The sequence below is a fragment of the Lathamus discolor genome, chromosome 3 (assembly GCF_037157495.1).
Source record: "Lathamus discolor isolate bLatDis1 chromosome 3, bLatDis1.hap1, whole genome shotgun sequence".
Lineage (NCBI taxonomy): Eukaryota > Metazoa > Chordata > Aves > Psittaciformes > Psittacidae > Lathamus > Lathamus discolor.
In genome coordinates this window covers 109,389,089-109,417,009 of record NC_088886.1, presented here as the reverse complement: position 1 = coordinate 109,417,009, position 27,921 = coordinate 109,389,089, and the positions used below count along the sequence as shown (strand labels likewise).

The following is a 27,921-nucleotide window of genomic DNA, read 5'->3' as shown; positions in this document are numbered from 1 at the left end:
GAACTCTTCAGCTAGTAGGTTTTTAATATGCCACTCTTTATCCTACCTAATGTCAAGTGATCTGAGACCAAGTGATTTAGGGGAGGAAATGCAAACGATCTGCACACTGTTACCTTTATTAACCTGCCCTATATCTTCCTCACCCACTGAATAGCATTAACTGTCTTTCATCCTAAAAGTCTTTGTGGAGAGAGGGCCATGCTAAATATTCTGTTCTTCTTCCTAAATTTGTAAATATGACACTAAATGGTGATAGTTTTTTTCAAAAAAAATTTCAACTTTTCAATTAATATTTTTTGAACTTCTTATTTGCCATTTCTGTTCTTTGTTTCTATGTTTGGTGCCTCAGGAGTGTCACGAATGTATAGAAGCCAGAGCAACTGCAAGTCTTTAATTTCTGAAGCTGTGACCTTAAAGCAGAGATTAGTCAGGAGACTGTAGTTTACACCACTGTCCTTTCAAATTAGCCTAGCTGTTTTTCATTTTACAAGTGGTGCTTTCTATCTTGAAAAAAAAGAAAGCCTATGCATGACAGACACGCTAGAAATAATGAAAATATATGGTAGCAAACTATGTTTTGTACCTGGAATATTTTCAGTTATAGGTATTAATTGATTTCAGTTATTAAAAATACTCAATTTCTTATTTAGTCTCTGATACTGTGTAGTATCAATGCCAAAGACATAACAGCTGTATTTTAGGATTTTTTTCCTCTGGAGTGTTGCTTGTTAATTGATTAAATGGTCACTGAGTCCATTTGTTTGAGTCACCCACAATATAAAAAGATTTTTAGGTTCTTTTTCCAGTATGTCTGTGCCTTTTATATCTCCCCTGGGACAGAGGATGGTGTCAGGGGACTTCTCAAGCTACTCGCAGCTTGTGCAGAAGACAGCTCAGCACTGAGTGTATCAGGCACTCCTAACATTTCACGCCATCTTATTCAGTTTAACCCAGTTAAAGTCAAATTTCCACTTAAATGTCATTAAGCAATTTGGCTGATGACAATTTGCTTGCCTTTTTTTTTTTTCATTTGTCTTTGCTGTGGTTTTGGCTGCAATTTGTCAAAAGATGAGAAAGCTGAAATACAGAAACAAAGATTATCCTTCACTTTGAAAGCAGAGGGACTTCTAGGGCTTCTGATCAGAGGACAGGGATAGGGTGATAGCACCTTACCATCATGGGACTTACCAGCCACATTGACAGATTTACTCTGAAACTTACACTGGAGGGAGGAAAAACGTCAGCAGTAATTTCAGTGGGTTCAGTCCCTAAGTTTTGATCTTCTTGACATTAGTTATTGCATTTCCACCCCTTCTCCAGCATATCTGAGGCCATATTTCCCAACAGATGCACAACCCTGGCCCCGGTTTGGTCAGTCACAGCCATCCCTAGCATTGAGGTATGGCCGCTGGTTGCTGCTGAACAGCTGTGTTGGCATGCTTGGCTCGCAAATAGAGACTCATCCACTAAAAATTACCTTTTGTTTTTACAGCTCCTTCAAACATTTGATTGGTGGCCTAGATGACGTTTCCAATAAAGCCTATGAAGATGCAGAAGCAAAAGCAAAGTAAGTGCCTGCTCTTTGTGTTTAGCATAAAATCTTAACCTTGTTTTTATTGATGGTGCATCACTATAATTCAAAAAATACTCTGCTTTCTTTTAACACAGTAGTATAGAACAGCTTAAAAAGTAATGAATCAGGTCAGTGCCAAGAGCCAGGTGGTCCCAAGGTCTATCTTAATCACAGTATTTGATTCCTCAGAAGTACTGGATCTTCAAAAAATTCTCTAAAATAGTTTAAAGGTGAGAAATTACACATCTTTAAAAGCTCTCATAGTGAAGGAAATTGTTGTTGAATACATTGATTTGTTTCTTCAGAGAGCTCTGAACTTTCTCAGACATTTTCACAAAGTCAAAGCATGTTCTGAGATAAAGAATGTGAAATTGATTTTGTCACTTTTGAATGAATACTAGGGCTACCTTGATGTGAACGAACATATTCATCTAAGGTCCTACTATAAATATTCATTCCTTTCAGAAGTGAGCTGTAGTGTATTGTGATTTTAAAATATTTGCAGAAAAATCCTACTCTATATTCGTTCTTGATCTAAAATTTGTTTTTAATAAGAAAGCTTTGTTATGTCTGTACTTTGATTGTATACCGACAGTAAAGCTCTAGAAGAGGAACATGTTCTCATTAGAGGAATACTGAATATTAGCCAGTATGATTCAAAGGCAAAAGTTGTTAAAAAGAAAACTGAAGCTGCTCTATACAAAATTATTTTACTTTCTGTCTTCAATATTATTTTACTTTTTCTCTTTTAAAATTATTTTACTTTCTCTTTCCTTTTTATTTTTTTAATTACCACAGTAAAAAAATAGATAGGTGTTTTCTCAAAGTCAAATGCTCAGTGTGACTGTTAATAAGGGTTCTGCAGCCGTCTAAATTTAAAATTGCTCTTAAGTTATGCATAGTATCTTCTTATGCAACAAGACGGGTCTGAAATAGTATATAACAAAAGATATTTGACACAAAATTAGAATCCTTAACTAGATAGTTGACTAAAAATAACTTTTTGTTTGTTGGTTTCAGAAACTAAATAAGCATCCCAAGAAACTTAGTTTCTTAAAAAAGACTTGCTAATATTGCAGAGTACCCACAAATTGAAATAGTGTCTTCTTTTTTATCATCGTTGAGTGATATTTGAAATACATTTTTAATCATGCTTAATGTATTTTAAGGTACTAGAAGGCACCGTAGGCTTGCGTTTTAGTTTAGAACTGTATTTCCCTGCTCCAAATAAAATGTGTAAGCTTTCTTATTAGAATGTTTACATTCCTTAAAAATGGTGTTGGTATGCAGGAGGCTATCAGCCTTTTTTACCGTCTCAGAAAGTATGTATTTTGGGCACAGAATGCAAAGTCAAATAGGGACAGTGCTGTAGCAGCAGATAACTAGGAATTAGATATTATGGATAAATATGCATTATCATATATATTAGCTATTAGTACCAGCTGAAAACATGGTATTTCAATGACAGTATCAGTTTATGCAAAGCAGTACATCTTCAGAGAGATAGTCTCAAGTATCTCAGGCATGTGCTATTATTGTTTTAGATTATTTATCTTGTTTGTTTTAGTGTTACTATTTGGATTATATTGATTTCCATTTGAACAAAAGGAAAGAAAACGTAATGAAACTGAGGATTTTTGCTTTTAGTAATCGCAGAAGCTTTCATAAGGTTACACCTTTAGCACCAAGCGTAATTTGCAGTAAGGACTCGCCATTCCCCATTTCATAGTTTGTCTTTTCACATCTATGAATTTAAGCTCTATGGAAATGTTTGTGTATGCAGATTGTATTGGAGGCTTTTTTCGGTTAGTTTTGTGAGTTTTAGAGGAGGGCTTTCAGGATCCCCTATGCACTTTATAACATGTCTTGAGGGGACTGCAGTTTTGGACCTGTTTAGAATAAACTCTTCATTTTGGGAACCAATTGGCCAGTTGTTAACCTTAACACTTTTTAGCTTTTCTCTTCTTTATTCCTCTTCTTTTCTTCTAATGCCAAATATTTCATCCCAATGGAAGGGCAAAGCGAAGGATTCCCGATGATAGAGGAATTGTTCCCCAAAGAGAGAAATCAATTAATTTTGATAACAACTTTTCTATCTGAAAAATCAGAGGTCTGTGCTTGTGTCCTGTCACTTGAGACTGTAGGGGACAGTGACATTGCCCTTTGCATATTGACACTTTGAAAAAGCAGAAGGGATCAGTGCTGGCTGACTGGAGAAACATTTAAAAATAGGAATGCTCTTTCTAAAGATACGGCATTTATTAGTCAAATATTTATGTGAGCTCAACTCCTTGAAAGCAAGCGCATGCCTGCAGAAAGATGAATGGAAGAGATAAAAATGGCAAAGTTACTTGGAGAGTAAAGCATGATGCATTGTAACCTGTTTCAGAAAATTTTGTCGCTCAAGAGTTATTGTTTCTGTATCTCACAAGATAAAACTCCTCTGGCAGAAAAGTCTTCTTGGCACAAATTTTAACCTGGATTACTTTTCAGGCAGCTGTTAATTAGTTCTTCAAGGCTTTATCCTTTCCAAGGGAAAGTTTGTGAAAGGGAGGAAAGCTGAGGCTTTACACACTTTACCCAAATCACATTAATTCCACCATCACCCCCCCACAACCCCCTTTTTGCAACCTTGTAGCTAGCATCTCATTTTTGGTGCTTGTATGGCAGGTGGCAAAAGGCCTTTGGATGGATAGAAATTTTCTGTATATCCGTGTCTCACTGTATCAGGATGATCCACACAAAGGTCAGATGTTCAGCAGATGCTGATCATGGAGCTCATCAACAACGTGGCCAAAGCCCATGGTGCGTACTCAGTGTCCGCCGGCGTCAGGGAGAGGACACGCGAGGGCAATGACTTGTACCATGGGATGTAGTGACAAAGTAAACACAAAGGATATTGTTGTGAGATGTCATTAGTGTCAGAACTTACTTTTCCATGGTGTGGTGGCCATTTTCAGGGCCAAAATGTGTACAGTTTAATATTTTCTTATTAGTTGTGGTCAGTTGAGAAACATGAACTGCAATGATACATAGAAAAATATTTACAAAATGGTAGCCAATATATTTTCATATATATCTACTATATCAAGGTGATTATTAAATTCCTGTTAATTTGTAGTCCCCTATTCAGCAAAATCACAGATTTAGAATACATCTAATGCAGGTTCATTTTCCTAAAGTAGGACTTGGGCCATGGGCAGGAGCTCAATACATAAATGCCTAACAAATTGGTGCCAGTGGTGGGTTTTCTAATCTCCATGTTACAGTGAAACCCTGGGGTCACAGAGCTGGTAGTCTCAGTGCAGGGCATGACTGAGAGGATGTTGGGCAAAAGTTGCAGGGTCAGAAGACCTTTCCATGTAGCCTGGAGCCCTTTAGATCTTGAAAGGGGTGAACTTTCTGTTGGCTTTATCTCTTGGCTAGCTGGTGTTTTCTCAGCTAAGCCTTGAGGTATGATTAGGATGCTCCTAGGACCTGCGAAAATACTCTAGGAATCAAACTGCTGTAGACAACTCAGCTATCCCTTCCTACCTTTGGGCATAGTTTGAAGGACAGAGCAAGGCCTGCTCGGCTCTTGACGACCAAAATAAAAATACCTATCACCATTCAAAAATAGGTAAGCTCAGCAGAGGGGCTTCCTACACCACTAAATGAGGTGTCACAGGTGGGACCATAGCTTTAGGTATCTGTATACTGGCTATGACAGTTGTAGGTGTCTCTTTTGTGCATGGGCACCTTCAGATTGTGTCCTAAATGGCTGGCTCTTGGCCTGCATGGGCAGCCAGGATGCCTAACACAAGGCTGTGTCAGTGGGAAGGTGCCCAGGAGTCCCTGCCAAGCAGACCTCGAAGAAAGCTGTGTTCTTCAAGGGCTTTGGCCTTCCCTCAAGAGGACACTTCTCTGTCTAGGAAAGCATGTGGGCACCTGGGCCACTGAAGGCAGTGGAATTCAGCACAGTTGTTCATATGCCCAAGCTGAGTCATCTTTGCCGCTTTGTGAATTAGTTTCCTGAAATTGAGGCTTTCATCTGAATGGAAGAACCCTTTTTCATCCTCAAGATTACAGAAGTTGTCTTTATAACATGAGTTTACTCCAGCACCAGAACTGATTTTCTTCTTTATAAATAATACCTTACTACCCAACTAATGCCTATTTTGGAGACACTTTTCCCTGTTTTTTGCAAATTTGGGATTGGTAGTTCTCCTTAACATCCATTCTTTGTGTTCAATCTCTTAGTTCAGAAGTCATAGAATCATAGAATAGTTAGGGTTGGAAAGGACCTTAAGATGGTCTAATTCCAACCCCTGTGCCATGGGCACACTAAACCTCACACTAAACCATGTAACCCAAGGATCCATCCAACCTGGCTTTGAACACTGCTAGGGATGGAACATTTACCACTTCTTTGGGCAACCCCTTCCAGTGCCTCACCACCCTCACAGGAAAGAACTTCTTCCTTATACCTAACCTAAACTTCCCCTGTTTAAGTTTGAACCCATTATCCCTGGTCCTATCACTACAGTCCCTAATGAAGAGTCCCTCCGCAGCATCCTTGTAGGCCCCCTTCAGGTTGACTTATCACCTATGAGACTATATAATTAATATTCTACACATCAGATGTATTCAGATAAGTTAAATTCATTGACTAATGAATATTATGGTTACATCCTTACCAGAGAAAAGGTGAAGGAGAGAGGCAAACATTTAATTTGCTTCACATTCTGAGAAAACAGGAGTTTCAGCAGAACAGCACTTGTGTCCCAGCATCAGGCCCAGGCACGTTGGTATTTAGGGCATAAAGGAGCTACCTAAATGAGTAGACACCCGTATAAGTGTAGATTATTTCCAGATAGAGCCACTACTGCAGTTCTCATAAATCCAAGAAGAAACAGGTGGTTTCCACGCAGTTGTCGGTGCCAAGTGAGGTGAGGGTTCAGCAAATGCTATTAGCTCCAGGCACATGAACCCCTTGAGCTGATTTCTTCCCTGTCCAGAAACTCCTGAAGTTGCACGCTACTTTCACCATGAACAAGTCATCAGATGAGGTCCTCCATAGCTTGGTCCCACTTTTCCATGACATGGCTGTAGCAAAAGAGAGACAAGGACAGCAGCAAGGTGGCCCTCACTGTCAGGCTGGAAAAGAGCATCTGCCTAGGCTTTGCCTAGCCAAGCAAAGCCTATCTACTCAAATGACCAGGGTCCTGCACTCATTTTCTCCTGTCACATCCAGAATTATCTGCTGATTTTGATCTTCTGCGGTAGTGCGGCTTGAAATTAATTACCCTATCAAAGTCCAGAGGTGGAGCCTTCATGCTGTTGCTCCAAGCTCTCTGCAGATATAAGCTATTTTGATTGCACTTTTTGCTTCCCCCGTTCCTTCCCCCCCAATTCCAGCTGCATTGCAGCTCTGGGGGAATACATCTCAGTACTCACAGACAAAATTGTCCCTTCTTCATAGGACTGGAGAGGAAGTGACCTTTGTGTAGGTATAAGATGCCTTTCCCTTTCATAGCAGTTCTTGCTCCAGATGTCCTTTATCTTTATTTGTGCTGTGCTTTAATAAAATGCTCCATCCAAACCTTTTGTTTCACTGGCCAGAGTTGTCCCTTTTTTCACTTTACACCTCCTCTCTCACTGCATATATTCAAAGCATCCTAGCAGTTTATTGTCATAGTTTTGCTGCAGAGAGTGGTTATTAATATTTTTTTGGTTTTATATGCATTCTTTGTACATTCTTTTCCCCTTCCACCCTGGTTATAAAGGTGAAATTTACTTTATTCTAAAAAGAAAGGTACAGATATGGCTTTGTGGTTTAAGTAAGGTGGAAGGGTGCGCCATCTTTTTTTCCTTTCCTTCGATGTTTACAAAATGGTACTATGTACCACAATGCCTTTTAGAACTAGCTTTTTGGAAGATACCAGCTTAGGAAGCTTTCTGCTCTCAGCCATAAGCAAGTGCTCCCACAGGTGGCTGGAGTGAAGCCTGCTCCTGGCGTTTCTTGGTGGCCAGTGTGCCGGTGCCATCTGCTGTCGAAGGCTTTCCTCATCCTGTGTGTTGGTTTTTGCAGGATGAAATTGCTGTATCCTCCAATACATCTAGTTTCTCCTTGCCAGCATGTTTGCAAGAGGAAATATTTCTGAGTGTCCTTGGTGGTGTTACTTGGGGGGATACTGCTGGCTCTATATGTGTCTCCTTTCTATACAGCCTTTTCTTTTGCTTTATGAGGTTTTCTGTGAGAGTTATTTTAATAGTTGAAGTTGTCTCTGGGAGTTGAAAACTTACTATACATGGACAAATCGAAGTATTAGTAAGTAGCACAGATTCAGAGAAATATATGTGTGTAGGGAAAAAAACATTGGTGACAAGGACCTGCTGTACCAGACTATTCGCCTTTCAGTGGGGTTTTCCTGTGGCTACTTTAAGTCTGGTTCTCTGGATTCAATGTTGAACTGGGCTTGGGGCGCATAAATCATCTTCTGAGGCAGGTCTCCCTCTGTGTCAATTGTTTTGTGAATTAGGGACCATATGGGAACTAGCTTTTGCCTTGGCTATCTGCGGGGCCAGACTTGGGGGAAAACCTCATGAGATATGCAAAAAGAGGGGGGAAAGGCTCATTAGTGCTACCAAAAGCAGCAGATGCGATAGTTTCTTTTAAGCTGTTGAAATAATTAAAATAATTCTATTTGGTTGGTGCATGGAGAAGTCATAACTGATCATTGATATCTGTTAAGTTTGTATGAGTTTAACTATCTAGCTGTTTAGAAAAAAATGACATTTTAGATGACATTGTTTGGCCTCTGGTGTGTAAGAGCTTTTTTTCTTTCTGCTAGAGAATTTTGTTTATAACAGAGGTTAGCCTCAAATGATTTGTAGCTTCATCCTGAAGCCACTGGTATTTTATATCCAAGTCCAGCTATTGAATTTTCCCAACTGCTGTAAAAATAGGTGTTTACTAAGAAAATAAGGCATCAGAAAACATTTTAAAAGGCCAGAGTCCACCAAGATAGCATGGAGGGTGATATCCCTAAATGAAGCTGGTGGAGACTCCTAAATTGTGACTGTCTTTTTTTGAAAGTGAATTGCTATTTGCTTGCAGACTTGCATTGCTCATGCAGAGATATGTAGTGGGTAGACTTTATGGCTGCTTTCCTCTTGAGAAAATGCGCTGTGTAATGCACTGTGTCACTTGCAAGGGCTATTTTAAATTAGCTTTTAAAACCAGGTCATTTTTATTTAGGTAATAATCTATATGCTTTCCTGTTGCTAACTTGGCCTTTCAGTATGATAATGGGATATGTCAGATGGAAGTGCTAGTGAAAAAAATCAGTGCCTTTGAAGCAGGCTGCTATTAGAATATTTTACTTCATTTATTTTATAGAATTAGGGCCTGTACTGATGAAATAAAAATGCAGCAGAAAGCTTTCTGATGATAATGAGTCTCATTCTAGAGGAAACAGAAAAATGTTGTGGTGAATGCATCCAGGTGCTTGGCAGTATCAGTTGTACATGGTAGCACTTGATGGAAATGTAAGTTTGGCATTTATCTAAATACTTTTTTAGTAGGTGCTAAAAATACTTTACTAATCCACATACAGTCATTTAGATCTTCATGTAGCACAGTCTTGGTAGCTTTAAACAGAAACTTTGGCATCTGTTGGATGGATGAGGCAAAGGTAGCATTAAAACATTTTAGCAGTTTCTGGGCCTGTACATTTGTTGTCCAGCACTTTTGAGCTGTCCTGAAGATCTGTCTAAATAGTTTTGTAAGGATTAAGCCACTGGAAGATGGGCTGTTTCTGTCTTCCTTGCAACTTCTGGTTTAAATAACAAAAAGGCACTTGAATGGAATCAAATGTATTATAAAACTTTGATCATTCTACTACAGAAACCTACTGAATTTTGAAACTGCTAGAAATAGTTGTGGAATCATCTGGGGCTTTGCAAGTGTGGGAGTTGTCAGCAACTCCTACAAGATCCACTAGGAGTTAGGTCAGACCTCACCTTTATGTTCAAGCATTGTTAAGGAAAGGGAAAGAGGATAATGTAGAGTCAGTGGAAGCTGAAGGGCAAGTATGTGGATGGTGCTGGCATCCAGGGAAGGTTTGGGAGGAAGACATCTGGGGTCCAGGAGGGAGGTACCAGGGGAGGAGGTGTGGGAACACCATGTCTTCACTTCCAAATTGTCTTGGCAGAGCTGGAAAATGTGTTGCAAAGAAGTTAATTCCCATTCACTCAATAAACTTCTGAGGCTCAGATGTGATAGGAATAGCTCCAAAGTTTTGAAATGTTGCTGTATGCAGTTGTTTAAACAGGACAGCGAGGGGAAAGAGTGGATGGTGGAGGTCCATATTTCAAAGATGAATGAATATGAATTGTTTTCTCTGCAAAAGTTAGTAAGTGTGGTACCCAAAAACTGCAGAGCAAATTCAGCTGACCCCTGAACAGTAATTGTGTCAAATTCAAAGATGAAATTCAATCACTGAACTGTGAAATGGAAGAAATTAAATCCCACTGTAAGTGAAAAACTCAGAGCAGCCTTAACTCAGAAGTTACTGGTGACACCTCCATCCCACCAGCTGCTGATCTGCCAAAGAAAAAACCCTTTTTTCTTCTTTCCCTTTTCCCCTATAAAGAATACTTAATCAGTTTTACCAAAAGTTCAAATTAATTTCCACATATAAATTACAGTCTAAATGTAATCCACATTAAACTCAGGATTTCTACAGGTATCTGATCCTTATCTAGTAAGCACGAGTGGTATTGGATCACTGCAATATCGGCAGTGTTGTGCCGCCTATATTGCCAACATTCAACTGCAAGACCCTCTCATTTTGATTTCTCTCAATTTTGCCAGAAATTAAGCAGTAAATTAAAGGCAGGCCAAGAGGCACCACAGAAGAGCAAATGATACTGCCAAGACGGGTGTCTGCCTTCACTGCTGCTGGCAGCCAGCTGTGGCACCCACACAGCACAGCAGTCACCTCTTTGAGTGCAATGTTAAGGTGACAGCCTGCCACTACAATACGCTATAACACTGAGTAAAGGGGGTTTGTTTAAAAAAACCTGATGCTTCCAATATTGTTGATGGATCCTGAGAAACTGCTGGCATGTGAGAATACTACTTTTTAGATTTGCTTGTTTGCAGCACTTAGAGCATCCCAAAGCCCACAGCTAGGCAGTGCACTTATTTATCCTGACTATGCTGTGCTCCACTTACATTCATTTGCCCTTGGCTGCATTTGTTATATTTTCTCAGTGCCTGACTGAGTACTCCATTAAATGATTTGAGAAGTGCTGAGCATTAAATCTTTAAATCACCTGGAAAAAAAAAAAAGGGGGGGGGGGCAAAAGAAAAAAAGAAAAGCTGTTCTCATTATTTCACTGATCCCACAGCTTTTATATAGTTATAGCATGGTAAAACATCAAAAATACAGATAACATGAAATTTTGAATGTGAGAGGAAGCTTCATGTCTGTAAACCTTTAAAGAGAAGATCAAAGTCTGATCTTGCTATTATATTGGACATTAATGTGAAACTTCCTGGAGGTTTGTAATAGGGCTATTGTAATTTAATTTCTGATATAAGTTAAAAGGATCTTATTCACTGCTGTATTTAAAATTCATTTTAGTAATGAGAAAGAAGTGTTCCTAATTCTGTCTGCTCAGTGAACCATCACATACAGATGGTTTTGGACTCTGTCTTTAATATTTCTTAGGTTTTCTTCATATTCAGGTATGATTGTCGAGTTTCTCAACAAAAGACATCAAATAACAATTTGCCGATAGGAAAGCAAGGGATTAGTCTGATACAATGAGGTTTAAAAAGCATTTGTGGAATTGCAGTTTACTTGGCTGTTGATGATCTACTGTGAATAACTGTGCTGTACTTCCACCCAAACCCATCAGAGATACAGGTGTATGTTCAGATCCTTGTACCGATCTTAGTCTTGGATTAAATCACAAGCTTTGCCAGTCTTTGGTGCATTTCCTAATCCTAATCCTTTACGCTTTAAGAAGATGCTTTCTAATAAAGGTGTATTTTTCGCACACTGCAATTTTAATGGATAGGTATTCCTATTTCATTTGGAGGCTGCTTCTGTGCAGAAGTGATATTGTTCATCTTGGATGGCAAAATGTAATTCTTATTGCTTGAAATTCTTTTAGGCGTTAATAATCAGAAGTGGGCTTGCAGCAGGCCAGTAAATGGCTGTGACTCCTAACATGGAAGGAAATTGCCAGGGGGTCTCTATGGGTGCTGGTTTTGCAAAAAAAAAAAAAAAAAAAAGTCAAAAAGAAAAAGCTAACTACTTGGCTACTTTGGAACATTAAACATCTCCTTAAATTCCCACAGCTTCCTAGCTTGCTTTCTGATTTCATACACTTAGAGAAATTGATGCCTTTGCCTTAAGTTTAGCTTTGAAAAAGATGTTTTGTGATCCCATTCTCAACTGCACAGGTTCCAAATAAGCTATTTGAACAACTTTGTGATAGTTGAATTGTATATTTTACATCTGGATCAGATTTGGACATGTGCTTAGTTGAAGGCATGACCTGCTTGTCAAAGAATAGTGTATCAACAAGCAAATGTGTTTCCAAAGTTCATGTCTTGGTAAAGCAAGACCTTCATGGGATTACTGCTGCTTCAGATGTGCCTTTGTTAAGTAACAACACTGACAATAATAATAATAATAACAACAACAGTAATAATAACTTTCGTGTTTTATGGTTGCAGCCTTTGCAAAGGGTAAAGTCCTGCAAGACTGAGTGCTGGCAGCAACCTTCCTGTAGTTATAGACCATGCTCAGCACCTCACAGATTCCCCTCTAAAATGAAATATAACTAAATTTTTTTCTTCCAATCAACTAAAACAAAACTCTGGTATCCTAAACCTCTTTTAAGTGAAATTGTTAAATGTAGAAACAAAATTAAGAGTATTTTCTCTTGTTTATATATGTGTTTCAACCTCTCTACTTTTTTTAAAGAAGGCAGATTTTTACCATTGCCTTTTTACACAGGACAGCTACCACCAGTTGCTCCTAGAAATGGAAACAATATTCAGACTTATTAGGAGAGAAATAGAAGATATATAGGCTGGAAAAAAGCAGTCCTGTACCTTCTATTTCCTAACATAGTGCATAAAGGTTGGTGATGGGTTTATGAGGGCATGTACAGAGGTAGGAGTCTCTTGAGTGAAGGTCCTTTTATAGCGAGTCTCTTTCAATGGCTTCAAGCATTTTGCAATATTGTTTTGAACAGAGTTGGGGAAAGAAATTGAAATGTTTCTTTGATCTTCAGCATCTCCTATGCCATGAAAAAGAGAAGCCAAACATAAAAAGATGAGCTGTAGGGTCCATATCACTCAGGAAGTCAACAGGAGCCACTGACAATGAATTCCCCTTTCAAGTCAGTGAATGTTGGATGCCACAGTTTGGCTTGAAAGAAAGAAATCATACTCACCTGAGATATTTTAAAGTTTTCCTAATTTTCTGTAAGTTTTAATGGATTGAACTGCTTAGACGATGAACACTTCTAGCAGACAGCATCACTCCTACTGCTGGGGCTCAGGAGGACTGGGGCTCTGTCACTCATTTGGAGACAGCACAATGAGGGTGCTTAAAGATAAACACCAATGGGATATTTGTATATGGGTGCTTGAAAGTGTCTTTAATAAAAAGTACTTCATTTGCATATACTTGATCATATTTTATTATGGGCTTCTAAAAACTATTGAAAGCTTGAAATAATTTAAGTCACATTAGTATCTCTCCCCAATTTTCAGTGACCTGGTTATGATGTGAAGAATCCTACTATCATATTGGCAGCTCACCAGGGCAATCAAATTGTTAATGTTCCTGAAGTCCTGCATCTTTAAGAAACCCCTTTCACTGTATTTTTGAAGCTAGTTCTGTTAAAATAACCCATGAATGCATTCAAAATACATCAACTTCTTCAAAAGCATTAAGAAAGTGTCTGGACTAGTGTTTACTCAGAAAAACTTTTTTACAATGGAGGCATTTTTTCCGAGAACTTCAGTCTATACGCCAATATTAATTTAAAATTGCAAAGTCCACCTTACAAGGTCCTAATCCTCTGTGAAATCAGTGCTTGTTGCTCCATTCCCACAGTGCAAATCTTCTGTCTTAATAGATGGGAATCGATAGCTTTGGGGCAGTTGGGGGATTCAGGATGAGATCTGCAGATGAGGAAAAAGTATTTTGTTTGCTCAAAAAATGAATAATTTAAAAAATGACTCAATTTCAGAAAGCGGTATCGACCTGCTAATACTCAGCACTTGATGACTTCAGTCTGTAAAATTTATATGCCCTGTATTCATTTGATAAGGTGTAGCATTATCTAGCTTTTCCTTTAGAAAGGAACCCATACCCAGTGCCTGTTTGTCATATTTATATGTCTAATAATATGTAAAACTGCCAGCTTAGACCTGTTCATTTGTATTTTACGCATTTGCTCTTTACTCTGTTTCTATGGGAACCTGGGCTGTTACGACAATAGAGAATAGAGATGAAGAGAGGTCTTCAGAAACATAACTCTCTTTCTCTGCTGTATTGTCACTATGGTATATCAGGCACAAACACACTTAGAACAAAATAAACTGGGAAGGGAAAAAATCAGGGCAAATTAAAGGCAAGAAAGTTGACGGTAAATGAATTTCCTCCTTCCAGAAACATCTTTATCGAATGCTTTTTGTTTTGAAAATCTATGTATGATGCTTAAAAGTTAGGTTTACATTTTCTGAGGAGGAGATAATGATTTGCATTGCTTCCCTTTATGGCGGTTTTAGTGCAAAGTGCTCCATTGCAAACAAAAATTAAAAAAATCCCTCTCTATCAGGAATAATTAATTACACTAATAAGTTGGAAATGTGATGTTCATGTACAATTCCATACATTTTGCAGAGAAACATATTCTAGTTTGTATATTACAGTGTATCATCTAGGTTCCACTGCTTCAGTATCTGTCAGTGAATCAAGGTGAGCAATGTAGATGAGCTGAAATAATTATTAGGAAATAATTAGCAAAAACTCCTTGAGGACATTTCTTGCAGCACCATGGTGTATATATGGATTCCTTGCATGATGTTTGCATTTGAATCTAACTTGGAAGAATATGAATGTATGTTTTGAATACAGAGTGTCTAGGGCTATGCTAAAAATGTAAAGATAATTTTTACATCTTTCAACAGGTCTAGATTTAAAATACAGTGGATTTGGAAAACTTTGCAAGGATGTACACAAACAGAAGGGCTTTTGAAACAGTGGGGTTTGGTAGAGCTAATACCAGCAAGACTTACACTGTTGTTCCTGAAATATATTATTCATTTGTTCTAATGTTCATGTGCATCAAGGTGGATGTTCACAGCTGTGTTCCTGAATATCTAGAAATGTCTCTCAGCAGCCCTTGCAGAATCAGCTGAAACAAGAGCACCCTTTAGGATGCTAAGTAGTATTATCTTCGGGCTATTTTTTTCTCACAAATGCTTATTCTTAGGGCCAAGTAGGCCTGTTCAAGACCATCTGGTCTCTAAGCCCTCTCCAGAATCCATGTTTCTCTGCAAGCTGATGTGCCAGTCACCTTGAGATAACTCTGCTTTTGACAGATGGCTTTTCATCTCACTTGTACCTTCTGTGAAGTTGTTTTGAATTGGTATTGATGAGTCAAGTTAGTAAGTTGTAATGTGAGATGAACTTGTGTGTCTTCCCCTACTCCCACTGTTTGGGTCTGGAAAGAACAGGGTCGCTAAACCCCTTTAATTTCTCAGTAGTGTTGAATGATGAATAATCCTAGGCAAATTGCTTTTCTCTGTCCTTTGGCTTCCTGATCTGAAGAAGGGCATTTAAAATCTACTAATCAAACACACTACATCAGTAGTTATATTATCTCCATAGTTCCATGTTACAACTTCAGGATGTGTGTCAGTGCCCATGCCTCCTGGTCACTTTGCTCTTGCGGTAAAGCAATTTTAAAATTATCTTTCAAAATAATGTTCAAAAGGGGAGTGGTGAGCACTTGACCTTTTAAAACAGCATCTAGAAATAGTTTTTTAACCATTCCAGGAAGTTGTTCTTGTGGGTCTTTCTTTTCAGGCGTCTCTTTATAGTTGATGTTAACCTGATAGATAGATAGATAGATATAGATATATGTTGTCTTTTGGCCATGAAATTTCCTTCGCAGTCTTTATCAAAGATGGGCCAAACTGTCTGCGTTTTGGCTTGGGTTGCTTTTTGTTGGGTTGTTTGTTTTTTTTTTTTCAGTGAGAGAATTTTAGTTCTCCCCTTTTCCTGGGAAAATCCGTACCACTTGATGCTGTAAATTCCCAGGATTATACAGATGTGTCTTTCTGTCTTCGGTATTGATGTGTTCTACAGCCTCCTGAAACATCCTTTTGTGCTTTGAAGTGTCTTTTAATTGTTCCAAAAGAAGAGAGTGAAACAGCAACTAGATTCACTTCCCTTCTGCTACATAGGTAGTTTTAAGGCTTTATGTTCTGTACATGTTTGTTGGGCTAAACAATGATGAAGCAACCTGTTCCTTCTGGTGCTGCACATCCCCATGGTGGGAGAGTACTGAGGCTTATGGCAGAACCTTATCGTCTCCCCTGGTCTCAGGGGAGGTGTTCTCTTCCCACATCCTCTGAAAGCTTTGGACCTTTCCAGTGGCCTATAGTTTTACTATAGATGTAGCCTATTTAGTTCATGGGTGCTCGGTGTTCATGCCATTAGTTCATGCCTTGCTGCTGTGGTTGGAGGCTCCAGGAGAAAAGCCTTTTTTTAACAGCCTTTTGGCTGAAATCGTAGAATCATAGAATGGTTTGGGTTGGAAGGGACCTTAAAGGGTTTCACTAGACCAGGTTGCTCAAAGTCCCATCCAACCTGGCCTTAAACACTTCCAAGGATGGGGCAGCCACAACTTCTCTGGGCAACCTGTGCCAGTGTGACACTGCCCTCGTAATGAAGAATTTTCCCTCTGTGAACCCAGAAGAGAGATTTGGCCCATTTAGAGCCCCAGTGGTTTTAGAAATACTACACTGCTGTCAAAAGAACTATTGCAGGTCTTGCATAGCCTTGCATAGAAAGCATTGAAGCCCACTCCATTAGAAAATAAACAAAAGCACATATTTTTATGCCATGATAAGATAAACCACTGCTACCTATTTAAAAAGCAAATTTTTATATAGCACTGTTGGATGCAAACATTTCTAATCCCTGTGCATCTCTTACAAAGGAGTTCTGTCCCTCTCTGGTCTGCCTGGTATTAATCAGGGGTCGACAGCATTCAACACTGAAGTGCTTGACAATAGATTTCACAAAATTACACTTGTTTGGCATGTAGCTGAGTACAGGCCTTTTCTAATTCATTTTCAGGCTAAGGGAAGCTAATTTGAAACAACCACTGCTAATTCCAGTAAAATAAGGCGGCATTAAGTCTTTCTTGGGAGTTTCAAGTGACAGCATAGCCATTAGCAGAGGGGAAATACAGGAATACAATCTTTATCAGAAAACATGTATTTGGCTATATTGTTCTTCTCCAAAAGCCACTATTTACCTTTTCATTAAGTATTATTTTATTACATTATAAAATAAGTGTTACTAGGTCTCTCCATCATCGTGGTGAGTAACAGTTAAAATTTTGTTGTTTATTAAAGATGCTGAAAGAGGCAGGAAAAAACCTACTCATTAAAGGAAGTGTGTAATTCTCTTTGAGAAAAGAAATGGAGTTTTGGAAAGTTTTGTGTATAGACTGAGTACTGGGTAATAGTGGAGAAGTGCAAGAAATCCTTGCTATGATCTGGGCTTTGCATTGTCTCATGGGGTAGAGGGGGTCATCCCTTTGTGACTGCTTAGGCTTCCGTTGGAAGAAGCAGCTTTGGGCATCCTTGTGCCACAGAGATACTTAAGAGTTAAATGAAAAAAACTTGGATTTATTATAATGGTAGAAATGGTGACACAGTCCTCCTCTTTATGTGGGCCTAGGAGAATGCTAAGCAATGTTTCCTGGTCCTGAAGCCCTTGTCATAACAAGCCTCTCATGAGATTCACGATCTTCAGGATCACTTTGGTGTGCAACACTCTGCCCCTTCATGTAACACTTTTACAGTATATGCTGCAAACCCATTCAGTCTTGAGAGCTGCAGGAGTATTCAAGGAAATATCACTACTTCCTCTGCTTTTCCATGTGCTTCCTCATGGCTGTTCTCCAGAGAAGGCACTGAGCAAAATGGACCCATGACCTGGTCCCAGACAGTCCTCAGGTGATCTGTTCTTGAATAAGTGTATCTTCATTTTACAGGTGAGGAAACAGACATGGATAGGTTAATCAAATAAACCAGAGGTCAGAAAAAAACAAAGCAGAACTGGAGCTGGCACCATCCTACTCTCCCATCTTCAGTCCTCAGGTGTAAATGTAAATGGCAGAGAAGGAGACAGAGTGGAAAAAGCTTCACCTGCAGATTTCCTGTTTAGTGAGATAACATAGGGTCATTATAGCAAACAGCAAGGAAAAAAATGACATTTTGGGTTTCAGCTGTGAAAGAATTAGTCTGTAAAACTTTGGTACTTAAGCGTGGAGAAGAGTTCCTTATAGCAGACTATGTTCAGCACTACCCCACATACAGTTAAACAAACAAACAAAAAACAGATTTTAGTGGTGTCTCCCTCTAGTAAGTAAATCTTGACAATGTGACATTGTAAGCAGTTTGTAGGCCAGAAGGTCCCAACTTGCTTTCCTGTAGAGGCATTTACTTTTGACCAACCCTGTTGCCTTTTGCTTGGGTTTTCCCTGGCAGCGCTCGCTCTGCTGGACTAGAAGGACACAGAGGTACCAGGTAGCCTGTTGGCTTGTATAAAGACAAGCGGGTTTCTGCTCCCTTCCTAGTAATCCCTGACATTCAGTCTGTCTTCTTGACCAAGCCTCAGCAGTTGCTTTCATGGGACTGTTACAAACTTCTGAGGGTGAACAATCATCTTTAAGTCTGTCTTTTGACATTAGAAGTTTGGGTTATTTTTCCTATGAGTGTCAGCTCATCTCATTTTTATTGCGGAGGCAGTGAGGATTTTAACTTCCTGGCATTCACATACGTACATACTTCCAATATATTTATGCCACCTATAGGAAAGGTAGGTGGGGAAAATAAGTGAACTTGGAGTGCTGCAGGTAATTCAGGGAGCAGAAGCAAAGGGGCACTGAGAGGGAAGGCATTGATATGAGGGTAAACTGGCAATAGTGTAGGCTTTTTATGAAAGTAATTATGTCGGTTTTTAAAATGGAGCTACTCATAAAAGTAGGGTAGAGACCAAATTAAAGTCTGCAACTGCTCAAGAATGTCTCCCAGAGGTGAAGCCTTGCTAAAGTTGCTTCAAGCAGATGTGTGTGTCGCAATGAGCTGAGGGGTCGCCTCTGAAAACGTGGGATATTCTGCCCTCCAGTGGAAGTACGGGAAAGTGCCTTTCGGAAGTTCTTGGCTAGAAGAGGAAGGGAGCCCGCAAAGAGATGCTAAGAAACTTCCAGGAAACTTACAGCTTTTAATCCGATGTTCCCAGAATCGGTATTTCCCAGCAGATCCCCTTGGTCATCTCTAGGTTCACCTGCCCATGCGTGCTGGTAGACCCATCGTTACCTGTACTCAAATTTTCCAAATCTGAGGCACTGAACCAGCTAGGTGATGTGTAGCCAGTAATATTTCAGTGTTTTTGTATGGGAGCATGGCTTGGAAGTGTGTTTTGAGGAGTGCTTCAGCTCCTGGGATTCCATGAGTCACTCTTCAAAATGAGCTGAGTACATTGGGGGGGTGTTAGGAAATGTTCCCCTCCACTAGGAGAGGCAAATGAGTTGTTTAACTGCTGTGCTGTGAAGAGTTTTAAGCCTTCCAGCATGCTCATTTCATTCCTGAAATGAGACAGCTTGTATCACTTTTCAAGCCAAGGAGTTATCTGCAGTAGAAAAACTTTGGGGTTATGGTGATGTGTTTGGTTCCTTTTTCTTTTTCCTCTTTCTATAATTAGAACGTGATAATATTCAAATGTTGACAAAGCACTTGGTAGTTTTCTCATGTGGCGAATTTAGGATTAGCATCAGTGAATAAGCAAGAACTATGTTTTTTCCTCATGTTAGCTGCCATGTGTTAAATAAATGTCTGATTAAAACTTCCTTTTATCAAGTCAAGACAAGTCGTAAGATTGAACAGCTCATCTCTCACCATGCAGAACACAAGCAGGCTTCCAGATCAGGCACCAGGCATGGTGAAACACAACTCTGGGTTTGTTTTTTTTTTTTTGTGCTATTATACATTACAAATAGGGGCCTTGAGTTTCTCAGTTTATTCTAGTTATGTACAGATACACTGGAAGTGCCAATATAGGAATGGCCTCACTGCATCAAGATGTGGCTAACCCTGTATCCTGTCTCTGACTGTGCCCAATAGCAGATATCTAGGAAGGAGAATAAGAGCAAAGAGATGCTTGTGGATACATGATGCACCAGTCTCCAGTGATTTGGGACTCTGAGACTTCCTGCACGCAGGTGCTGTTGATATATTTAGTAGCTCTTGGTGGTCTGGTTTTTTAACCTGAATCCCCTTAGCTGCTTTCCATGGCACATCCAGATTTTAGACCTTTGCCTTCTCCTACCTGAATTGTCTTTTTCTCAGGAAGAAACACCTAGTGCAGTCTTTCCTGCAACAAAAACCAATCCAGATCTGTGCTTCTTGCCATCACATTCCTCAGTATCTTTTCCAGTTGTTTTCTGTAGTTTTGGAGATGGAATGGAGGGGGTAAAGGTGGATGAAGAAAACCATTACTGCATGTATAAGATCAGGACTTTTTTTCCCTGATGTTCTTCACTACATTTCTACAGGATTTTGATGAATGTATTATCTTGTCCCTGAGTCCCTGGGCAATTTTTCACCTTGGGATTATTTTTTTTTTTTTTTTTTTTTGGTGTTTGGTGATTTTATATCCTTGACCAATGTTGTCATTTTACTTATTTTCCCATTTTACAGATCATCTATAAAGATGTTGAGCAGGAAAGATTTGAGCACTCTTGGCCTCTATCCATTAGGAAAACCAGCTATGTATTACTGTCTGCTGTTTCCTATTTTTAACCTTTCGTCTTATCTCGTGGTAGCTTAATTTCTCTAACAGCCTTTCAAACCTTGTCAAATGCCTTTTGGAAATCCAAGCCAGCTATACCGACCAGACCTCTTCAGCCCATGTGCCTGTTGATTCCTTCAAAGAACTCCAGTAGACTTGTGAAACATGTTGGCTCTTCCCCAAAGAAGTCAGATTTATCCATGTGTCAACTAATTCTGTTAGGGCAGATGTTGGGCTTAGTCAAGTACAGCACTCTGGATCACATCAAAAAGCCACTTCCATCCCTCTGTGAGCAGAGCTGGTTACAAACCACAGTTAGTAGTTCACCTTGAGTTCAAGCAGAAGTGCTGGGTGAACACCATCTGGGCCTGGAAATGAGTTAACGTTCCTTTAGTTGACTTGGGGCCCCTCCTGACACTTCAACTGGTGACACTTATTCTGGTGATTCCCCTGGGAAGGAAGTTTGCAGTGGTAGGATTTCCCCAAGGTCTTCCATGTTGAACACTGGGGTAAAAAGTGCACAGAGCTTTCCTCAGATGGCTTTGTTTTCCTCTGTGTGCTCTTTCTAGAGCATGAGCCTCTGGAGACCCTAGAGCCTACAGTCAGACTCCTTGCTGCTGCTATGATAGAGAAGGATTTATTATTTGTTTATAAGCCTTTTGAAGTTGTTACTTGTGTTACTTTTTCCCCCTGCCTTATGGTGGTTTTCCTTGCAACCAGACAGGGCTTAATTCTTCTTTTTTTTTCTTTTCCTGTCTCTTTATTGGTCTCTTTGAAACCAGTTCATATTTGAAGGTTGCCTTTTTGCTTTTAACGTACTGTCTCATCCTGCTGTTCAGCCACACCAGCTTCCATTTGACCTATCCTAGATCCACATTCAATAGATGGTATGTTTGCTACATGTTTCTGGATACCTACATGCTGCTGCTAAATTTAATTCCCATGTTCAACTCCTAGCTACTCTCTGAATTCCCTTTGTGAATTTTTAAGTGCAAGAGTGATGCGTTTATTTTAAACCTCTTTTCAGACCTCCAGCCGTGTTAAATCTCAATACATTATGGTTTCTGTTACAGGGAGATTCTTCAATAGTGGTAGTGTGAAATGCATCGTGCATATCATCTGGCATTAAGTCACAAATTTTCTTTGTTCTTGGGCCACCTGTTTAGCCATCTCTAAAAATAATCATTAATTGTGCCTAAAAATTCAGGCTTGACAGATAGTATATCTAGAGTTTGTTGCACACTCATGCTGGTTGTCTTGTCTTTGATGAGGTCTTGTCAGATGCTCCTTCAGCAGATCAAAGCCACCCTTGCCTGTCTAATGGGTGGTCAGTAATCTCATCCTGATACTCTCCTTCCCTGTTTAGACTGTAATTTCCAATTACAGATGACCTGCATGACTTGATAATTTAATTTGTTAACCTGATTTAACGCAACAGATCACTCTTTCCTTAGGACCAGGCTACTTGGTGTTTCCAGCCTTCATGTTTCCCGTGTCTTCTGTGGCTGCTATTATGTCATCCTAGCCATGGTCATTTCATGCCTCCTATATGTTTGTCGTGCCACAGCTTCGTTGAGAGCCTGACCTAGTTCTCCCATTCTTTTTCTTAGATCTTTTTTTTTGTGTTTTTGGGACAGTACATGCACAGTTGTTTTGTTACCTATTTTTTCCAGATTTTCTTTAAATTGGCCCTTTGTTTTGATGCTTTTTCTTAACTTTGCCAGATACTGGAAAATTCATTATTTCTGTAGAGCTGTTAAGCTGGAGAGGAAACTTTCTGCCTCTGCAGAGTTTCTCTAACCTGGAGCAAAAAGGACCTGCATGGCCCAAGTAATTGATTTTGCTTTTGAAAGTCATAGTCACAGAAAAAAGTAAAATCTTAGCAGATAAGTCAAATTAAAAGCAGGTTTGACACAGGGTGATATCAGGATGGAGCTGGTTGTGTGGAACCCAGTTTCACTGATCTCTTCCCACATTTTCATCTGTCTGCCAGAATAAGCAAGAGGAGAGACAAACCTCGCTTTGTGTGTACACGTACTTGCTTTGTAAGGAAAAAACTGCTTCCTGCCTGCTACCACTTTTTTGTAGGACTTTATGTCCTCTTCTCTGCCTTCTCCTTATATGTCACCTTTTTTCCAAAGTTAATTAGGATGAAACATGCCAGCAGTGCAGGCATGCTTGGGGTGCTCTGAGGTTGGCCAAAGGAATAAAAGCTTGAAGGTCTTGCACTAAAATTTTGGGAAGTTTAGTCCAGCAACCCCAGTGCAATTAGTAGTTCTCACTGATGGTCTGTGGGCATTTTGGGGGAGCCACTGGGTAAAAAGAACATCATTCACCTATCTGCTACAGCAACATCTCCAAATCCTATCATACGTGGGTGTATGTGAGAATTTAGACGAGGCTGCAGGAAGTATTGCAGAAATGCCTCTGGGCAGCCCTTAGAGGAGGGACATAAGTTCATTCGAGGTGGACCTCTACTTAGTAGCCATCAAGCTGGAAACCATCTAGCAAGTGATTTTTTTCATAGACGATTCTTCTTCTTTTGGAAGAAGAACTGGGGGCAAAACTTAGTGTCTCTCTGTCTAAAACACATGGGACTCTTACAAATGTGCAATAAGTTGTGAACACAGTAAGTCAGACAAATGTCTAACATCAGCAACATATCAATCTGTTCTGCGCATTCTTTAAAAAATCTAAGAGAAGAAAACTGCAACCGAGTCTTTTTAATCTGAGCATTGCTGTTGCCATGGTGAGCCTTTACTTATGTGAGAAACACAGTCTTACATTAAGGCTGGAGGCAAAAGGGCCATTTAGTGTTTACATGCTTAGATGGGCTGATTTGGGGTTCGTGGGATCTAATTAGCAGTGTGCAATTAGATTGTGGGATTTTGTAAAGTAGAAGAGCAACGAGCAGAACTAACTGTGATTTGAGCAATTTCAAGCTGTAATTAGACTGAATTTTCCTTGAGATTGCATCTGGCTTTCCAAGGTTATAACATGGACATGGCTCTTCCCCAGTGACTCCAATAAGTTGCATTAAAATAACTTTGGTATTCTTCTGTGGTGTATATGCTGGCATCTTTGAATCAAGTTTGGTAGCTGGGATTTGTTCACCATTTGGAGTTCTAATGTGAAATCCTTTTTTTCATGAGCACTTCTCATAAGCATGGGTTTTCCTTGGTATTTTCAAAAGGAAAAAATAGGGGATCTGAAGGTATTTCCTCTGATGTCAATCAGAAATATGAGAGGAAAAAACCCGATGCCTTATCTTCCAAATACATTTTCTTGTTTATAAATAGAAACTGTTAAATTCAGAACTAATAAGGAAAATAGAAGGAAGCTTGTGACTTGTCTCCTTCTCACCACAATATTTTTTTTCTTCTAAATTATTCAAGGGTAGTTAACATCACTGTGGGAGCTTCATTTTTCACTGATTTTGTGTTATTTTAAGGTTAAGGTGTGAGTCTACAATAGAATTCAGTATTGCTGAGTATACCCAAGTACATCAGCTGATTCAGCTGGTGAATATGAGAATTTAAACCCAAATTTTATCTTGGTAGTGACCTATGATTTAGGAAGAGTTATATAGGAATTAGTATGCTATAGTCCCTGGCAATCCTTCAGTGAACTGCATTTTAATCTAGCTTGTCACCCTGCAGTGGGATGTTAGATGTTGTGCTGCAATCCAACAACCCATGAATCTAATATTTTACTCTGAAAGGTTGATTATTCAGATTAGAATTAGCATGTGATGAGAGAAATGTGCCAAGAAGGCTATTAAGGCATAATACTGTTGGGCACTGGCATAGCAAAGATAAGAAGGCAAGCTGAAGTGCACTGCACTTTCAGTTTATTCCCATCAGCCAGGCAGAAGAGTTTTCTCGTTGTATAATGCATGTGTGTGAGAGCATGATAAATGTATCTTTGCAGTTTGATTCCTACCCCACATTTCTACTGTAATAATCACAGCTGCATGGAGAAAAAAAACAAAACAGCTTTCTTGGAAGTAGGGATGGGGTGGCCAGGACATAAAACTCTCTGTGGACTAGGGTGAGCTAAAGTATATAATAGCTTCTATCTAGTGGCTGTAACATTTCAGCTGAATGTCCTTTAAAAACTCCCAGTAAAACAACAACAACAAAAAAACCCCCAAACAACAGAACATCTCAGTACTTCATGCCTGCTGGCATCAAAACATGATGATATTGGGCTATGTGTAAATCAGTATTTCTTTCACCCAGCAACTGTGATAATACCCATTGCCCAAGGAAAACTGGTGGGAATTTTTCTAATGAAAGTGTTGAATTGTCAAGGAAATGCTTTACAGAAGTATATGATTTGAACATTAATTGTTGATGTTGATGAATAACATTTTTAAATTATATTTCATTTTATATTTGATGTGCAATGTTTGAAGTGCTGTGTAAAATAATTTACTTTTCCTCAGAATTTTTATAGCGTGAAATTTCAGGTTGTGCTGTTGCTGCCTGTCTCAGAGTCAGGAAAGTTATTCATGCTTTATTTTTCCAGTGTCACCAATGAGTTTCCTACCCAGGTTAATCCAGCATACCATACACAATGGTGCTATCAGCAAATCTTTTGGGTTCAATCCCTCACTGCTGAGCCAAGGCAGAGCTGCAACACAATGGCAATGAGGCAGTTTCTTTGGTTCCAGATAGTAACACCCAGAGTTAAGAAGAAACAAACCTCCTTCTTAAGCAATATCTTTTAATACTGTACAGAACAGGAAACACCGCCAGAGGAAGGAATACTCCACATCCTCCCTCCGCCCCTTTTAATTAAAATTGATTAAAGTCTTGGGTTTGTAAGTCAGTCTACTCTGTAGAATATATTGTTTGAACTATTTCAGGATGTTCTCAGCATTAGGCATATTACAAAAGTGCAAATGTTATTTTAACCAAAGCTAAAACCAGGACTTCCTGAAGTAAGACCCTGAGAGTCCTGTTGAAGCACCAGGCTGTTTCATTAGAAGTTGGAGGAGAAACACATGCATCTAGAAAATAAACCACACATTTTCAGTGGTGACCTCCCTTTGACTTTCAGTGAAAAGCAGGCTACCTATTCCCTAAAAAACATCCTGATACCCTTGTGCTCTATTGAAAGCACTTTGCTTCATACCTGTATGGCATTATCACCCCCTGGTCAGCTGACAGTTTGATTCTTCCACCAAAATTTTGGCTTGTTTCTGTCACGTGCACATTGTGTGGATATTTAATAAGGGTGTTACAAGAAGAGAGGATCCCACAGTGACCATCTGAAAAAAGGTTGAAATTTTTAGGAATTTAACTAAAGTTGCTCCCTGCACATCCTTTGTTCAGATAAGATCCCACTGCAGTGCTCATGCTGTTTCTAGAAGGAAGGTACTGAACCCAATAAGCATAATTTGTTTAACAAGGTATTGCCAATCTCTTGGCACATTTAGAAGTTGAACAATAGTAACTTTGAAGTTTAAAGAGCCTGAATGATGACAAGGTCTTTCCGAGCTATTTTAACTGACTGTATTTGGGTACATTCAGTAACATTTCTCAGTGAAATTGGTCTCCATGCAATAACAAGTCTTCAAAGCCCCATAATTCAAAAAATCTTCTATTTGCTAAAGTACTGAAACAACTTACAATAAGCACAGCTTATTATAATAACTTAATATCATGTTCATGTTGCCAAGTTCTAATTAAAAAGTAATGTGCTTTTTAAACAGGGGAAGGAATGATTTTTTTTAACTTTATGTTTTTAATTTCAGATCTCCTTCCCCTTCCAGAGGAAGTTAGAGATGCCATAGCTTTAATGTCTGTTTTAGCTGCCACTCAAATGTTCACTTTCTGTAAGAAAATCTAAACCAGGAGGTATGCTATTTCTCCTGATGTGAAAGTCATTAAAGGCAAGTATGCTGTGAGTTCAAGTGCTGGGGCGTCCAAGAAAAATTCCCAGCCCTGACAACATGAACTTGAAAAGAAAGACAGCCTTTCTTTTTGATGCAATGGTCTATGCAGCTGTAGCTTTCAATTGCATCGTCGCCACTAGCACATTGCTTTTAAAAATCCAAATGAAATCTCTCTTGATTTGGATTTTCAGTTGAAAGTGTAAGACATATAAAGAAGTGGTAGCAGCTAAATCGGGAGTTAAAGCCATGGCACTGCTGACCTCAGGAGGATGGTCTGGAAGAAGGAGACCTGAACTAAGGAAAAATTGGGGTTTAAGTTATCATACTTTCTCCCTGTATCTGTCTATCTACAGACATGGTAGATAGATTGATATACACCTTCTACTTTTTCAGTGTTGTCTGCAGTTAGGAAAAATGGAAGAGTAAGATGAGTTTAATGTTCTCCTCGGTCATCCTTGTTGCAGGGCAGTAAATCATCTCTAACAAGTCAAGATCTGTAGGTAACACTGTAACATCCACCTCTCCCAGGAATGGGTTTGCATCAGGCTAGCAAATATCAGGCAGAATTTACTTATGGGCATACTAAAATGCCATCTGTCCATTATCTCTGTGAAAGGACAGAAAACACCATCTGGATTTAGGGCAATAGCATGTCAGTGCTCCCTGGTTAATACAACTCAGGGCTGGGTGGGTGACAGCAACCTTACTGCCAATGTGAGATATCACCGTCATCTTGTGCTGGTACTTTTATCCAACAGCTTGCAGTCTTTGATTGGTGTTTTCCTGCTTTCCCTGCTGATGGAGATATCCTGGAACAATTTTGTGATCCTGTATTTGTGAATGAGCTAATAAATTGCAATAATGTGTCAGAGCTTGAAATTAATTCAACTTTTCTGTAATGTTATGTGATTGACAGTAAAGTAGGTAAAGAGCTGGTCTTTTTCTTGTTATTTTTGTTCTTACTGATACCAGTGTTTACCTGAAAGGGACTTTTGGAAGTTAAAAGATGCATTTGTGTGTCATGAGATAATGGACATCTAGTACCCTGAGGAAGAAACACAAAACATAGGCATTTCCCAGACATTTCGATACATGGTAGTTAGGAAATAGTTATTATCTGCTATCACTGCCTGCTCTACCTAAGTGTAATTCTGGGGGGAGCATCACACTTTCAGCTAATACAAATCAGTGGAGACCTGAGAGTGCTCTTCACTTTCTAGGATCAGACTCTTGAAGAAGTCTGATGAGCATGTTACAGGATTTTGGGTTCAAACCCTTGTTTGTTGGTTTTTTTTTTTTACTGTAATAGTTTGTCAAGGGACATCTCCCTCCACCAG

At 39.3% G+C, this 27,921-nt stretch overlaps 1 protein-coding gene across 10 annotated transcripts in view; it reads left to right on the top strand.

Annotated features, from left to right (window-relative positions):
* The window catches only part of PRKG1 (protein kinase cGMP-dependent 1), a 490,458-nt gene that overhangs the window by 420,438 nt on the left and 42,099 nt on the right, over positions 1-27,921 (top strand). For all 10 annotated transcript variants that reach the window (XM_065671117.1, XM_065671107.1, XM_065671109.1 and 7 more), the window contains one exon: positions 1,493-1,567. In XM_065671117.1, coding sequence (XP_065527189.1) covers positions 1,493-1,567 — 75 coding nt within the window. The remainder of the gene's footprint in view (positions 1-1,492; positions 1,568-27,921) is intronic.